Here is a 17,189-nt window from a genome sequence, read left to right on the forward strand (position 1 = left end):
CAGCGTGATTCTTTTCTTCCCGTCTTCTTCAGCTGATGATGGGGAGGTTCCGCTGAGGGAGAAGGAGAAGAAAGTGCGTCCCTTTTCAATGTTTGACACCGTGGACCAGTCTGCTGCCCCACCCGCCTTTGGTACCCTCAGGAAGAACCAGAGCAGTGAAGATATCTTGCGGGATGCTCAGGTACTTGAGAGTATCCCAGTTTTAAGATTTAATGGTAATTCTGTATACATTTTTTTTTTTTTTTTAGAAGAGAGAAAGTATTATGTAAGGGAGAGAAAAAAAATCTATCTGGAAGATTAGAAAATACAATAGCATTCTGTTATTTTAAATTCTGTTGCTTGAGTATATTTGTGGTCTCACATCGTACTGGCACATGCCTAACATGCTTGCTTCCGGGTCATATTTTGTACGATTCTCTAGAAAAACACTAGTGCATTGAGGAACACTGTATTTGTGCTGCTCGGTTACCTTGTTTCTTCAAAATTTGGAGCTTAGGTTACGTCAAGCAATCTGATGATGAATCTTCCATAACTGTTAGGATCCCAACCTTTGATAAGCAGTCTATGGCTGCATGCTCCAAGTTAGGAGATTTTTTAACCACGTGGCCCAGATTGCGTGAAGTTCCGCTGAACGAGAATGGTTTTCAGTTATTGGTGCCACCCGTGAATATGTAAGATGGCAGTTAAAAGTTTTCAAGTGGCTACTTATAGTTGCCCAAATAGGAAGGGGCAATGCGGAGGAAATCGTACGGGGCAGGATTTGTATTGCATTACTGAAGTGCCTTTTACGTGTGATTTAGTTCAGAGATTTCAGAGTTTTTAATGATTTTTAAATGTAGAGCTAGTCTTTTCAGTCTGTATTTAACATTTGTGAAGTTTAGGGTGTCTGGAACATCCTGTGTACCCAGTTACGCAGTATTTTAATCGGCTGTTGTGTGTGTTCACAGGCTGCAAATAAGAATGTAGCTAAGGTACCACCTCCTGTTCCATCAAAACCAAAACAGATTAATTTGCCTTATTTTGGACAAACTAATCAGTCGCCCTCAGACATTAAGCCAGATGGAAACCCTCAGCAGTTGTCAGCGGCTGTCGCATCCGTGGGAAACAAACCCAAACCAGCAGGGCAGCAGCAGAGGGTCCTGCTGGCTGCCAGCATGCCTTCAGTTGGCCAAGCGGACCAGACCCTTCCTCCAGGTTCTAAGCAAGAAAGTCCCCCTGCTGCTGCCGTCCGGCCCTTCACGCCTCAGCCTTCCAAGGATACCCTCCTTCCGCCCTTCAGGAAACCCCAGACCGTGGCTGCCAGCTCCATATACTCCATGTATACCCAGCACCAGGCTCCCGGCAAAAACTTCCAGCAGGCCGTGCAGAGCGCGTTGACCAAGTCCCATTCCCGAGGGCCCCACTTTCCGAGCGGTAAGATTCTTGGTCTCATCTTCACCTGCGTGGATGTGTTTCCATCCTACACCAGAGATGCCATCGATCAGTAAACAGCACAGTGACGTGTACCTCTTTTGACTGATGCTTTTGTCCTAAGAGATTTGTTTCATTATGGCTTCTGTTCTTCATGGGGAGTTTAAAAGAGTTTGTGCTAAATGTCAGCTACTGTAGTAGCTGAAGATGGTAGGTGAATAAAATGAAATAAATATGAAAATTGATGCATAAAACCTATAGCGATGACATAGCCTTCTGTGTTGAATTTCCTGTGTGCGTTTGTTTCCCGCTCACGGACGAGCTCCTCGGTGAGTGGGGAAAAGTGCCTGCGGGGGATCGCTGCACAGAGGGATGTGTCTTCACTCTAGGTCTGACCAGGTGTTCTTGGTGCCTAGAGGTTTAGACAACTGCCTCTGTATATGTATTTTTTTTTTTAACGTTCTCTACTATATTTTAAGTTGTTCTAATGAGGACACAGTTACTAGTTAAATATAAAACACGAAAAGATTACTTTGTGTTCAACATACATAATTTGGTAACTTGTTGGGTTCTTTCTAAGAGTCATTAGTTTATGTGACTGGAATAAAATTCACTGTGTTTTAATGGAATGAAAATGGCTTTCTAGTTATGAAATAAGCACGTAATTGTGGCCCAGAATGTCATGAAAGTAATTACACAGCAGAGAATTAGTATATATGCTACATCTTACTCTTTTTCATGAGTCTGGTGAAAACTGCTAATATAATAATTCGGGAATTAGATAATGATGATGTAATCAGAATGTTTACGGAGAATAGTTTTGGTAAATAGAAGTGGTTATTAATAATTTTGTAAGCCAAATGATTTGTCACATTGATTTCCTTTTGAAAATTGTGAATAGTGCATGTTTAGTTTTAATCTGGACATGTGAAAGGATCACCAGTTTTCACTGATTCTAAATTCTTTTCACATTTTGACATTTTATTTTAATTAAAAATTTTTTTTTTTTACATTTTGACATTTTAAATTTGGATACTATGGTCTGTGATTTCTTACAATTATAATTGACAACATTTTCTTTCACATTGGTACGTAAAATAATGGTACCTCTTTACAATCAGTGAGGGTTTTATTTTTTTGTTTTTTTTTTCAGTGAGGGTTTTGATTCTGTAATAAGTTTATTATGCAATGATGGAAACCTTGCTTTGTCATTTGTTATTTTTAAAAATTAGTTGTATTGAAGGGTATTATGTAATAACTGAAATTAAAAGAGGCTTTAATTGTTAGCTATGTCTGTTATTTGCTAGTTTTGTTTAATTAATACTAATCAGGGCTTTTTTTCCATTTCCAATTAGTTTATGGCAAGCCTGTGATTGCTACTGCCCAGAACCCACAGCAGCTCCCAGAGAACATTTATTCCAATACCCAGGGCAAACCTGGCAGCCCGGAACCTGAAACAGAGCCCATTTCTTCAGTTCAGGAGACCCATGAAAACGAAAGAATTCCTAGGCCACTGAGCCCAACCAAATTACTGCCTTTCTTATCGAATCCTTACCGAAACCAGAGCGACGCTGACCTAGAAGCCCTGCGAAAGAAACTGTCGAACGCACCACGGCCACTAAAGAAACGCAGCTCTATTACAGAGCCAGAGGGTCCTAATGGGCCGAATATTCAGAAACTTCTGTATCAGAGGACCACCATCGCCGCCATGGAGACCATCTCCGTCCCGGCACACGCATCCAAGTCCGCTTCTGGGACTGCCAGCCCGGAAAGCCCGATGGAGACCCAGAATCCATATTTGCACGTGGAGCCAGAGAAGGAGGCGCTCCCTCTGGCCCCTGAACCGGTATCCCCGGGGGAAGCAGGGAGCGCCAGTACAGAGAGCAGTGACCTGCCCGCTCCTTCTCCGGGCCTTGAGTATGAGCCTGAAGGAGTCCCAGACAGCAGTCCAAGTTTCCAGAACAACGTGGAAGAGCCAAACCCAGAGGCTCCCCCTCTGCTTGAAGTGTACCTCGAAGAGTACCCCCCCTACCCACCCCCGCCGTACCCATCTGGGGAGCCAGAAGGCCCAGGAGAAGACCCTGTGAGCCTGCGTCCGCCTGAGATCACTGGGCAGGTTTCTCTGCCTCCTGTAAGTACTGTGGTGTCTTGTGGTCACTGCAGAAACCTTTTGTCTCGTCACAGCTTTCTAGGTGGCTCGTTGTCCCTACTCAGTGAAACATCAGTGAGTACTTACAGCCGGCCATTCACCAAAGATGGTCTGTGTTTAAACTGCCTGTTGTAGCAAATGTGTTCTACAGCTTGCCCTTTATTTTACAGTTCCCTTGGCACAGAGTGGATCTTATGTTATCAAAACGCAATATATTCAGCATCACAAACATTTTAATTTGGGGGGAAGAACCCCTTTCTTCATGAAGGAAGCAAAGTTTTGCTCTTATACCTATAAACACCATGTTTGCTGTTTCTTCTCTAGCTGGTGTCACATATTATGGAAGGCAACACTCGGAATGAAAAGACCTGGATTTGGAACTTGCGATCACTAGTTTAGCTCTGTGAAATCGGGCAGATGGTTTAACTTCTCTCATTGGTGATATCACTCTTTCAGACTTTTCTTTGTCTAGCAGTGAAATTTATTTTCAATGTCATATTTAGGTGGAACCTCAAACTTCCAATGCTGATAAAATTGGAAGGGTTCTGGATGAAATGGGGGCTGGGGGAGGTAACGGAGCAGAGAGTGAGGTGGACCCTCTAGCCTCTTCCTCTGCTTCAGCCTGGTTTGAAGTCTCTGGGTATCATGGCGATCCCTCAGGTTTCCTTGTGCTCTGACATTAAGTTATTCTATTTCAGTACTTGTAATTGGTCCGTTCATATTTTCTATTTCTTCCTGGTTCAGTCTTGGAAGATTGTACCTTTCTAAGAATTGGTCCATTTCTTCTAGTGTGGACGGTCATTTTATTGGCATGTAGTTGCCTGTAGTAGTCTCTTATGGTCCTTTGTATATCTGTGGTGTCGGTTGTAACTTCTCCTTTTTCATTTCTAATTTTGTTGATTTGGGCCCTCTCCCTTTTTTTCTTGACGAGTCTGGCTAAAGGTGTATCAATTTTATCTTTCCAAAGAGCCAGCTTTTAGTTTCATTGATCTTTTCTCTTGTTTTCTTCGTCTCTAGTTCATTTATTTCTGCTCTGATCTTTATGATTTCTTTTCTTCTGCTAACTTTGGGTTTTGTTTGTTTTTCCTTCTCTAGTTGCTTTAGATATGAGGTTAGGTTGAGGTTTTTCTTGTTTCCTGAGGTAAGTTTGTATCACTGTAAACTTTCCTCTTAGAACTGTTTTTGCCGCATCCCATAGGTTTTGGATGACACTAAGTTATTCTAAAGCTTTGTATGTTTTGACTTGGGCGTGTCTTCTGCACTCCTTCCAAATGTTAAGCTTTTCTTTGGAAGTTTATTTTGTCACTTTGAAATAGGTGAGAGAAGATCAGAATCCCAAAATGTCTTCAAAGTTGGTTTTTTCAGCCTTTAGTTTGAAGTCATTTTGTTTCAGTAGGATGCCAAACTATGAATTTTTAAAACCTGGGCAAAAGCACCATAGCATATTATAAGGGTTTTTTTTAAAGTGCTTTATATGTTTGATCCCTTATTACATCTTTTAGATGTGGTAGAAGTCAAAGATAATGATTATCCAAAGTTGCCTCAACTACTAGTTTACGGTCGACATTTGTTTAAAAATTCTATATGGTAGGGCTTCCCTGGTGCGCAGTGGTTGAGAGTCTGCCTGCCGATGCAGGGGACACGGGTTCGTGCCCTGGTCCGGGAAGATCCCACATGCCGTGGAGCGGCTAGGCCCGTGAGCCATGGCCGCTGAGCCTGCGCGTCCGGAGCCTGTGCTCCGCAGCGGGAGAGGCCACAGCAGTGAGAGGCCCGCATACCACCAAAAAAAAAAAAAAAAAAAAAATTCTATATGGTAAACATTGAATTCTAGTGAAAAAAGTTTTAAAATAGAGGTTAACACTTTTTTAACAATTCTGTGCTGCTCCGTCCTGAGGTGTGGTTCTCTTTGAGTTAAACTTGTGAGATTCTGTTATTCTCTTCCTGGGAAGGTGATCTATAAACTTTTTCCTTCTTGGTTCAAGTGAAATAGAAGCCACTATCTCGTGCTGTTGTTTGAAAGTGGGTATGATTGTACTGTTTGTGAGTTGTATTATCTCAGCCATGTAATATTTACTCTTGTTTTCTTTTTTTCAAGAGACAGAAACATTTTAGCCATTGTACATTTATGAAATATATTCATTGCTACTTAACGTTTTTCAAAACTCAGTCGTTTTCCACACCTGAAATAAAATAAAGAGAAGTATGTGCTGCATATCATACCCTAGGAAATGTTTCCACTCTGTTGGCTGTGTTCAAGAAGCCTGTCTTATAGGATGTTAGATCTAGTGTTAACGTTTGCCTTAGTTTTTTAAGCCTGATGTATTAAAATGTAGAAAAGATGGTTAATTTACCCATGTGTCTTGGAGTACAGTTAAATTTCTAAATATAAAATAGTGATAGCATTTTAAGACTTGTAGGACTCCTCCCTGGTATGTCTAAGACAGACTAATAATCTTTATTTTTTACTTTCATAATATGCTCCACTCCCCTTCCCCCAGGAGGCATTATGTTGGATATGGTTAAAAGGAGGGGCTTTGAAGAAGCCAGATTCCTTGGATTTGAATTCCAGCTCTGATGTTTACTGGCTGTGTGCCTCAACTTCCTTATCTGTAAAATGGGATAATAGGGTTTTCAAGAGGAGTAAATGAATAATCATTCAATAAATGTCAGCTCTCGCAATTCTCAGTTTGTGCTCTTGTCCAGTTTATTAATGTGGGGTTAGCGCTACTGTATTAGGTAATTAAAGACCAATCTTGGCTAATTTTGATCCTTGACAGAGAACCAGCCTGCTTCCTACTGCAGATTATACTCTTAGCGCGTGTTACCCAAATGTAGTTTTCACTAGGCTTTAAAGAGTTAGGTTCTTCCCACTTAGTTACGTGGGTTTATTCATTAAGCGCTAAATATATGTATATATATATATACGTATATATATATATGTGTATGTATACGTATGTATGTATTTTCAAAGTTCCTTTTACTATCTCAGCTGAGATATTATTCCTCCCTTTTTGTTGTTTTTCGGTCTCTTGCTTAGACCAGGATCCTTAACCTTCCGTGCATTTCTTTTGCAGGGCAAAAGGACAAACTTGCGTAAAACTGGTTCAGAACGGATTGCCCATGGAATGAGGGTGAAATTCAACCCCCTTGCTTTACTTCTAGATTCCTCTTTGGAGGGAGAATTTGACCTCGTACAGAGAATTATATATGAGGTACGATTGAATTAGTACGTTTCTTATATGCCGCCTTGTATTTTGTTTTAAAGCTCTAATCAGAAGGCTACTGTAGGGAAAGTGTACTTTTGCATTGTTTCCTCTTTTGGGAGGTGGGGTTGTTGAGAGGAACTCTTGAGCATGCTCCAAAACCAGCTTCTCTGTTTTAAAGGTGTGGCTGTAACACTTTCAATAAATAGTGCGGAAGTTCAGTTATTCACTGGGGGTACTTTCTTTAGGGACATCATGACCCTCCTTTAAAAGTTGCTCAAGTATGGATTTGTACCTTGCAGTGTTAAATTACAGATGTGGTCCCTATTTTTCAGAAACCTGCTATTTAAAATATTTTTAGTTGACCTTTCTTCCCTTCCATGGCAAACGTGACTTCTCCTTAGATGCTTATCTGTGGTGGGAAGTTGGAGGATAAATAAACAAAAGTGACTATAAGGATATATAGTTTCTGGGACTTCTTCAGCTTTTAAAACCCTTTTTATAGGGAGTGCCTACTTAATGTCGTATTTCTAGAACTGTACTTGGTATAGTTTTCTTGGCTCCTGAAGGTTTTAATTATGTTTAAAAAAAAAAAAAGACTACAAGAATCTCTTTCAATTCTCTTGATCCTAGAGCCAGTTAATAGTTGACAGTTAAGGTGACAAAAAATTTGAGTGATGATCACCCTTGTTCTTATTGATGTTACAGGTTGATGACCCGAGCCTTCCTAACGATGAAGGTATCACAGCTCTTCACAACGCCGTGTGTGCAGGACACACAGAAATTGTTAAATTCCTGGTACAGTTTGGTGTAAATGTCAATGCTGCTGACAGTGATGGATGGTAAGGTTTTCTTTTAAACTCCACTCAGACTTCAATTGTATCTGCTGCGTAGGCGACGAAGGAGCAGTGTCGTAGACGCTGTTAGAAGGGAAGAAGTATGTCAGTGCGTGTCCTCAGTGCTGCTTGTAATCTAGAAGGAGAGACGTGGGAGACGTTTTTAAGGAATTAATATGTCTTCATGTAATAGTCATCTCACTCCCGTTCTGGAAGCAGGTGGAGTTTTATTTTTTTATATAAAAAAATTTTTTTTAGCCACACTGCATGGCTTATGGGATCATAGTTCCCCGACCAGAGATTGAACTCAGGCCCTTGGCAGTGAGTTTAGAGTCCTAACCACTGGACCGCCAGGGAATTTCCCAGATGGAGTTTCCGAAGTTTAGTAGTTAAATAATAAAAATAAGAAATGTCCCAAAGTGGTACACAGTTCATTGGCATGCTTCAGTGAATATGAGAAATGCTGATTTAAGCAGGGTCCCCCCACCTCCCTGAAACTACTGTGTGTCTAAGAGGGGATTATAATTTGTAAACTTCTCCCAATAGTTTTGACCGTGGAATCCATTTTTCATGGAGCATCTTGTGAAACTGGTGTGTGGCTAAAACCCAGGAGATGTTATTGTAAATGACGAATATTATTATTCCTAGGATGATGACTTAATGATTATGATTATTAATTAAATTATGATTTAATGATTAATAATGATTCCTAGGAAAGATTTACTTCTTTCTATATGAAAAAAAAAAGTTATAATCACACTATATTTACGCAAGTATTTAAATTTTATAGCCTATATTTCTCTCAATGTGGAAATAATTGTAATATCAAATTTACATGTATACACATATAAGTTGCAGACACCCATATGCATAGGTTTGAAAAAGCCTCATCTCTTACCACGTGGCTGTGGCTCATTCATTGTGGCTGTCTCCTTCTTGCTAGACGTTTAGATTGCTTTCCAATTCTTTGTTATAAATAATTCTTGGAGAAGCATTTTTGGTTGCACTTTAAAATAATTGTATTTATAAAAGTAATGTGAGCCCATTGTGGAAAACGTACAAAATAGAGAAATAAGAGGAAAACAAGCCATTTGTATCCTACAATCTAGAAGTAAACACCATCAATATTTTCATATGTTTCCTTCAAGCTCATTTATGTATGTGTATATATGTATAATTTTTATTTATTTATTTATTTCTTGTGGTATGTGGACCTCTCACTATTTTGGCCTCTCCCGTTGCGGAGCACAGGCTCCGGACGCGCAGGGTCAGCGGCCATGGCTCACGGGCCCAGCCGCTCCGTGGCATGTGGGATCTTCCCGGACCGGGGCACCAACCCATGTCCCGCGCATCGGCAGGTGGGCTCTTAACCACTGCGCCACCAGGGAAGCCCTATATGTATAATTTTTTATGCCTATATTTTTTTTTAGTTTAGCTCTCAATAGGTTTTTTTTTAAGTTGAGGTATAGGTGAGTTACAATATTATACTAGTTTCGGGTGTATAACACAGGGTCAAAATTTTTATAGGTTATACTCCATTTAAAGTTATTAAAATATCGGCTACATTCCCTGTGCTGTACAAAATATCCTTGTCGCTTATTTATTTTATACATAATAGTTTGTACCTCTTAGTCCCTGATCCCCATCTTGATCTCTTCCTCGCTTGGCTTTCCCCACTGGTAGCTGCTGATTTGTTCTCTGCATCTGTGCGTCTGCATGTTTTGTTCTCTTTGTTCATTTGTTTTATTTTTCAGGTTCTACATATAAGTGATAACAAACAGTATTTGCCCTTTTTATGCCTACTTTTTTAGTTTACCTTCACAACATAAGCAGAACAAATTCTTAATGTGTCACAATGTCTTTGTTTCCTAATATTGGGAGTTTAGATTATGTATAATTTTTTACTACTAAAAAAAAAGCCACGCAGTTAAAAAGTCTGTAGTAATATTCACCAAATTATTAGTGGTAGTGTTTGGGATGTGGGGGGTGAGAAATAAATTTCTTTTGTGAAAGACCCAAGTGGAACAATAACATGAAAAGGGGAGGGAAGAAAAGGGTAAAGAAATCTCATGTACTTCAGGGCTTGATTAACATCCTCCAGCCCATCTTCTGAGTTTGGGCATTGGTCCCGGCTCTTCCACCTTTACCATGAATCTGGAGTCATTTATAATACATTATGAAACATTTGAGATGGTGGAGAAGATTCTTTTTCGTGGTATTCCTAAGTTCCTGCTAACCAGTTGCTAATATAGATTGAAATGTGTATTTTCCAGTCACTTTTCTGGTCTGAATTGAATTGGCATTTTTTTTTCCAATTAAAATTGAATTAGGATTAAAAAAATGTTGGGTAAAGGTAGTTCTTTATGTGCAACTTAATTCCTTCAAAATTGGTGGTGATAAAGGGACGTTTACAGTCACGTGTTTTTTTTTTTTTTTTTTTTTTGCGGTACGCGGGCTTCTCACCGCCGTGGCCCCTCCCACCGCGGAGCACAGGCTCCGGACTCGCAGGCCCACAGGCCATGGCCCACAGGCCCAGCCGCTCCGCTGCATGTGGGATCCTCCCGGACCGGGGCACGAACCCATGTCCCCTGCATCGGCAGGTGGAGTCCCAGCCACTGCACCACCAGGGAAGCCCAGACACGTGTTTTGAGGGGAGGCCTATTATTTAAAGATGTTATGTCCTCCATCCTGGCGGAAATAATCAGGCTGGATGCTCCAGAACATGGAACTAAATATATTCTATCCTGCTTTAGATCAGTATACAAATTGCATGTCCTTTCACTCCTGTCCTTGATCCCTCTCACCCACGGTGCTGCCCTGGCCCCAGTGCCGTCCCTACATTTTTCTTTGTGGCTGGAATTCTCGGATGGGCTCAAGCATCTATGTTTAACTCATTTTTAAAAATCTGTGAGAACGGTTTTCAGGAGAAAGGGCCTGGTGGGTGACAGGCTGGAGAGCTCTCCCTGCGGATGCCGTGTTGCGGCAGGTGTCGTCCCGTGTAGGAAGGCACCCCCAGTCCTTGCTGTGCCCTTGTCCGCAGGACCCCGCTGCATTGCGCTGCGTCCTGTAACAGCGTCCAGGTGTGTAAGTTTTTGGTGGAGTCTGGAGCCGCTGTGTTTGCCATGACCTACAGTGACATGCAGACGGCTGCTGATAAATGTGAGGAAACGGAGGAAGGCTACACCCAGTGCTCGCAGTTTCTTTACGGTACGGAACAATTGGATTTATGTGCACTGATTACCGCATTCATTTATCCTTTATCTCTAGGGGATCGTTCCAAAGGGTTTTTATTATTTGGGAAAGCATTTTGTGTTGTACATAGTCCTGGGCATTGAAGGTAGGGCAGCCTCGATCACAAACATGAATGCAGCTTTTGTGTGTGCCTAGAAGCGGCTGTTGTCAGGGACATCTTCAAAGACAAAAGACGGTGATGCAGCCTTGGACCTAGCAGGGTTAATAGCTTTCGACCATTGAAAGATCCTCTAGTAAGACTTCCGTACTTAGCGAGTGATGCTGTATCTGTGCAAATAAGTAAACAGAACCCCCCGCAAGATGATCAAGAGAAATGCAGGGTTGGAATAAGAATCCACAGATCCAAGTTTTCCTGCTAAATCAAACTTGTCGCAGAAGAAAAGAAAGGCAACACCATACTTTGGAACTGATGTTTTTGACTCTTTCGTTCTCTTGTTTTTGAGTTTATAATTCTGATGCATCCCATCAGCTCTGTCCCTAGAGAAAAAAGGACTTGAAGTTTTAGATGGATATATGTTGATTGGCACAGTTATTTACAAGGAACATTTTTTTTATTTACAAGTCTTAGAAGTTGAGGTTAATGTTTCTTTTTAGTCTGGCTTGAGAGAAATGGAGAAGGGGAAAAGACAGAGACAAATGAGGAGGTACGTCCCAGGACCCCAGACCACTCAAGCATCAGGCATGGAAAGATGCCTGAGGTGAAACGTCTTCTCTGTCTGACTGTTTTCCGAGTCTCACTAGGCCTGTTTTCAGGCTCTCGGAGAGAAGGGAGAGGGGTCAGAGGGAGAACCACAGACCGCAGGTTCTCTTCTTCATCTCTCAGCTCTTAGTTTTTATCGTTGATATTTATGATCATTCTCTGTTTATGTTCTCAACTCTACATCCAAGAATAATTTTGACCTATGGACACGTTTTGAAATCAGTATGTTATATTAATATGTATTTTGTTACGTTAAACGTATTGGCGATCAAGCTATATGTAAGTATGGGATATGATTTTTTAAAAAACGTTTAGGGACATTTGATCAGAGATTTTTTAAATTTATGAACTATATCGTGGATACCGAGAGCATTTCTGACATAGATATGCAGTTTAAGTAATGGTGATCCTAGATTAACACAGTGAAACATCCAGGTATCCAGCTTGGGAAACAGAACATGAGCTCTGTCTGCCGTCCGCAGGGGCCCTGCCCTGATGTAGCTCCTCTCACATCTGTGGTGACTGCCCCCCTTGAATTTATAAAAATAGGTATATCACCTCTGAATGAATCCTACAACTGATATTGTTTAGTTCTGCCTGTTTTTGACCTTCATATAAAATAAACCATACTGATGATTCTGTGGCTTGCTTTTTTCATTCCCCATAGTTTTTGAGATGCAGTGTTGCTACATGTAGCTGTTGTTTCTTTTCACTGCGCTACTGTTCCATTTTGGGACTCTACTACAATTTATCTTTCCATTCTACTTTTGGCAGATGTTGGGTTATTTCCTTTATTTATTTATCCATTCGTGCATTCAATTATAAACATGGCTTCGGCCACCATTTTTGTCCTCATCTTCTGGTGTCTCTCTAGAAGTAGAATAGCCAGGTCACAGGAATATACGTCAAGCAGAGAGTACCTTTTGCTCTGTGTTCTCTTTGACCTTTGGTGGAGTTGGAAGCCTGTCTCACCTTGCCTTTAGTTTGCATTTCCCAAACTGCCAGTGAGATGGAGTATGTTTTTAGGACCCTCAGAAACGTTTGAAAATTGTTGATTCATAACTCTTAGTTTGGTAAATAGCAAAGTAATGAGAAATTGTCTTCCATGCCTAATGGTTTCCTGGAAATGAGACTCAAATTGTTATGTTGAGTGCACCATTCTGATCCCAACCAGATGACGAGTCTGGCGTGCTTTAAAATTTGGTGGAGTTACAGTTCTATCAAGTATAACTTGAAAGTTGGAAATTTACTTGTCCCCATGAGTAGAAACCTGACCATTTAGATAGGTAGAGCCTTCTTTTGGAAAAGAACGATTTAATTTCTTGTTTTGCCCAGAGTGAGAGGTAGTGTGTGCTATGTCATATTAATTGACACAGGAAAAATAAGTTCATAATAATTTAGGTTCGCATAAGTTGAGAAACCCAGCTGTTCACAGGCAAGCAGGTATTTTCCTGGCTTTTCTAAAAAGGTGACAATGATAATGACCTCTGACTTGCCCAGGACATTGTTGTCTAATTCTTCCTCCCCTTTCCCCATGTTGCCTGCCCGTTGATGATTGTGACTGCTCATTAGCGTCGCCTTATAGGATAGGAAGGTATAAATGGAGAAAGGTAAAACCTAAGGTCGTAGTTCATTTGCAAATCTGTTATTAACTCTGGTAAGAAGTGGACATTTGGGGATTTTTTTTTCCTTCCCCAGTTTGTGGATTTCAGTATCTTTTAGAATTCTGATTCTCATCATTTTAGAGTTGACTGTATGTGGACTTTTATATCCTGTCTAATATACCTGGCCATATTTCTATATTCTAACGTTTTATAATTTTTTTTCTTTTATCTTTCCACATTTGGAAATTGATAGAGACCACTTTAATAGGCACAACACTCTGGTCATTTTTCTCTGTCTGCTTTAAGTTTTAGGTAAAGAACAAAAATGATTCCAGAGTTCCTTGGTCAATACACTTAGTGAATAGGCTAAAATTGGACAGATGTTTCATTAACTTCTTTAATATCCTAGACTGGAACAGTTCTTTTTTTATTCCTGGGTTTGTAATCGTTTTGTATTCTGAGTAAGAGAAGTTTTGAGAGCTGCTTATAAGGTGTTGGTTAGTTTTTAGAGCCGGTTTAGAGATGATAGCATATGTTAACTTGTCTTTTATATGTTCCCTCTACACGGCTGGCCTTCCTCTGCTCCCCCTGGCCCCGGGAGGTTTCTTTATTGAATGTTTAATATAGTAGTTCTGCCATTCCAGCAGGTCCCCATTTCTTCTCGTTTGGTTTTAGAGAGTGACAGGTTCTGAGCGTGGTATCCTCTGAGTTACATATATTCCGTTCTGCACCTCACGTGATTTCAGGAGTTCAGGAGAAGATGGGCATAATGAATAAAGGGGTCATTTATGCCCTTTGGGACTATGAACCTCAGAATGACGACGAGCTACCCATGAAAGAAGGAGACTGCATGACAGTCATCCGCAGGGAAGACGAAGATGAGATTGAATGGTGGTGGGCCCGCCTGAATGACAAGGAGGGATACGTTCCACGCAATTTGCTGGGAGTAAGTGAAGGATGGTTTTTTTTTAAACAATTTTTATTTCTTTAATATTGTATCTATTTTATGTTATTTATTTGTTTATTTTTGGCTGCATTGGGTCTTCGTTGCTATGCGCGGGCTTTTCTCTAGTTGGGGCGAGCGGGGGCTACTCTTTGTTGCGGTACATGGGCTTCTCATTGTGGTGGCTTCTCTTGTTGTGGAGCATGGGCTCTAGGCACGTGAACTTCAGTAGTTGTGGTGCGTGGGCCCAGTAGCTGTGGCTCGCGGGCTCTAGAGCGCAGGCTCAGTAGTTGTGGCGCACGGGCCTAGTTGCTCTGCGGCACGTGGGATCCTCCCAGACCAGGGCTCGAACCAGGGCCCTGCATTGGCAGGCGGATTCTTAACCACTGTGTCACCAGGGAAGTCCCTGGATTTGTTTAAGTCAGGATTTCCGAATCTGCTAGGGAACTTGAACAGGGCACCAGAGACCAGATTCTTTGTTCTTTCTCTACCTTTGGATTTTAAGGTTCATAAAAACCAAGAAAATAATCAAATCATATCAGCACATGTAATCCAATAACATGTCTATATTAGTCTGAAGGGACTGCTGTAAGTGGGCAGACATTCTTGGTGGGGGGAGTATTTTCAGGGAAAGGCTAGTATAGTTGGACAGAGTCTAATATACAAAAAATGGGAGGTATTTTCACTGTATTTTCATCAGCTGTCAGACAGACATGGTCTGTGTCCACAGAGAGCTTCTGTCCCACTCTGAGGCCCTGAACCAGGGCTCTGTCTGGAATCATCCCACTGTCCGGACATTACTCTCTGTGGAGCTCGTTAAAATGACCCCGGTGTTGGGACCTGGGGCTTGGATTCTGGCCTGTATCTCCTCCTCCTGACTCTTCTCCGTTTGGTTTGGTTATCACTGGTTTGATACGCAGTGTAAATGACATCATATATCCTGACTGCTGTCTTCCTGCTAGCAGAATTTACTATTAGATAAGCATTTGGGGTTTGGACACTATTCACTCGTGTGGTCATACTATAAACGATAAAGAGTAGTGAAACTGAAAAAAACAATTAAGCCATGGAGCCCGTTAAAAAAAATCTTTCCAATTACCAGACGAAAGCAGAAATGTAAAGGTAGTTCTCCTTCAAGCCCTCCTGTTTGCTTCTACAAAGTCTTTAGCGCCAGAGAAGCATAATCTCTTGCGTGCAGCCTCTTTCCTTCTTTAATGAACACCAAGAGCAAACAGGCACGCACTTCTGCTTTTTGTAGTTTCTTATCTGGGAAAAGCTCTACCTCTTAGAAGCAGTTGCTTATTTGAGTCTTAACTTTAATTTTCTGACAAAGAGGTCCAGTGGTCAATGAAACATGGGGAGAATGATTTGTTCCCAAGTGTGGAAGCAGCTGGTCAGAGACCAAGCTCTGCCTCCTGGGTGGCTTTCAGAGGTTCTGTAATCAGCGGGCTGGATTGCAGATTTTCATTTTAATCGGACATTTAAATATTCTCGGTTCTTTGGAGATCTTTCCTGGGTAGAAGTGGCCTCTACACAACTTCTTTGGGTTCCTTTTGAGGTTTTTTTTTAAAAAAGGAAATTGCATAAATGTTTTAGTCAGGCTCACATACAAGTGTAGAAAATTATATTGGCTAAAATACCTTTCCTCACAGAGAAAAACAATCCTTGATACAACATTGATCCCTCAATTAACTTTGCAGTTTGGGCTGGAAGTCTGGCTTGACTTTGTTTCAGTAAACCCTTTCTTCCCTTTGTCTAGGGGAGGGGGAGGAGGGTTTTGTTCTGTTTGCCAGTTGAATGACTAGTTTGACTTGCTCTTGGCTTCCTGAACACCCTTCTTGCCAGCTCTTGTTATGGAAAACACAAAACCACCAAATCCTAAAACAAAAAACTCCACTTATCCTTCCTCAAATCTGTAGACTTTTAGTCTGTGGCATTTGGTTCCTGATAGCCTCAAGTCTGTGTGATGTCCATTGTGAAATAAAGTTAAAATAGAGACTTTCTAACCTCTTATCTTTTCCCTTGGAATGGAAGCTCCCAGCATTGGAGCTTATAGCATATTGCAAATCACCTCTAGTCCTTTGTGGTCCTTGTTGGACTTGATTTACAGTTCAGTAGGCTGTGTAGATGGAGTTAATGCTCAGAGCATCCTGGATTTTTTTTCTTTTTTCTTTTTTTCTTTTTTGCCGTACACGGGCCTCTCACTATTGTGGCCTCTCCCGTTGCGGAGCACAGGCTCCGGATGCGCAGGCTCAGCGGCCATGGCTCACGGGCCCAGCCGCTCCGTGGCATATGGGATCTTCCCTGGGCCGGGGCACGAACCCGTGTCCCCTGCACCGGCACGCGGACTGTCAACCACTGCGCCGCCAGGGAAGCCCGCATCCTGGATTTTATATCACTGCACCATGGCGTTGTCCCTGTTGAGGGAACCCCTGTGACCTTTGAATGTCCTTTGTACAAGAGTTGGTAAATATGAATCTTTGGGCAGCTCTGGGTGTTTCACATGGCAGAGAGTTCTTTGATTTAATTTCTTTCCTGTGACATCAGCACCTGTCCCTACCCCCCATATTTCTTGAAAATGTGTTATACTCCCACATCTGTGCAGTATGTAAATATTTTTAAAATTCTTTTTTACAGCTATACCCAAGAATTAAACCAAGACAAAGGAGCTTGGCTTGAAACTTTGCACACTTTTAGTTAATGAAGAATTAATCTGTTACCAATAAGAAGGAATAATACGATTGTTTGTGGCAAAAATTTTGTAAGACTTATTTTAATGACAAACTAACTTGAAAGCAATGAAGATTGGGCTCTGGAAGCAAATGAAGGCTTGGAGCAGAGTCACTGTTGGTGGAGGATACTCAGCACGACGGAATGAACGGAGCTTGGCAGGAAGCTGACCACTCTGCGCTGGATACAGGTACTCCGTGTCACACTCCGAAAGATACACGGTGACCGTCCTGTTCTCTGCAAGAAACGGGACCGCTTATTGGGCTCCTGGGAGATCAGCTTCAGGGCCTGCTTAAATGGGCGTTTTTCATTGCCTGCCCCTGTCCCTGCCCTCCCACCAGAAGGAGCAGTGCCATCATGGT

At 41.5% G+C, this 17,189-nt stretch overlaps 1 protein-coding gene across 2 annotated transcripts in view; it reads left to right on the plus strand.

Annotated features, from left to right (window-relative positions):
* The window catches only part of TP53BP2 (tumor protein p53 binding protein 2), a 43,445-nt gene extending 26,669 nt beyond the window's left edge, over positions 1-16,776 (plus strand). For both annotated transcript variants that reach the window (XM_065880562.1, XM_065880568.1), the window contains 8 exons: positions 33-181; positions 948-1,413; positions 2,766-3,541; positions 6,634-6,771; positions 7,471-7,604; positions 10,639-10,805; positions 13,901-14,100; positions 16,735-16,776. In XM_065880562.1, the coding sequence (XP_065736634.1) occupies positions 33-181; positions 948-1,413; positions 2,766-3,541; positions 6,634-6,771; positions 7,471-7,604; positions 10,639-10,805; positions 13,901-14,100; positions 16,735-16,776 (2,072 nt within the window). The remainder of the gene's footprint in view (positions 1-32; positions 182-947; positions 1,414-2,765; positions 3,542-6,633; positions 6,772-7,470; positions 7,605-10,638; positions 10,806-13,900; positions 14,101-16,734) is intronic.
* Positions 16,777-17,189: the final 413 nt, after the last annotated feature.

This window comes from Phocoena phocoena, chromosome 1 (genome assembly GCF_963924675.1).
Source record: "Phocoena phocoena chromosome 1, mPhoPho1.1, whole genome shotgun sequence".
Classification (NCBI taxonomy): Eukaryota; Metazoa; Chordata; class Mammalia; order Artiodactyla; family Phocoenidae; genus Phocoena; species Phocoena phocoena.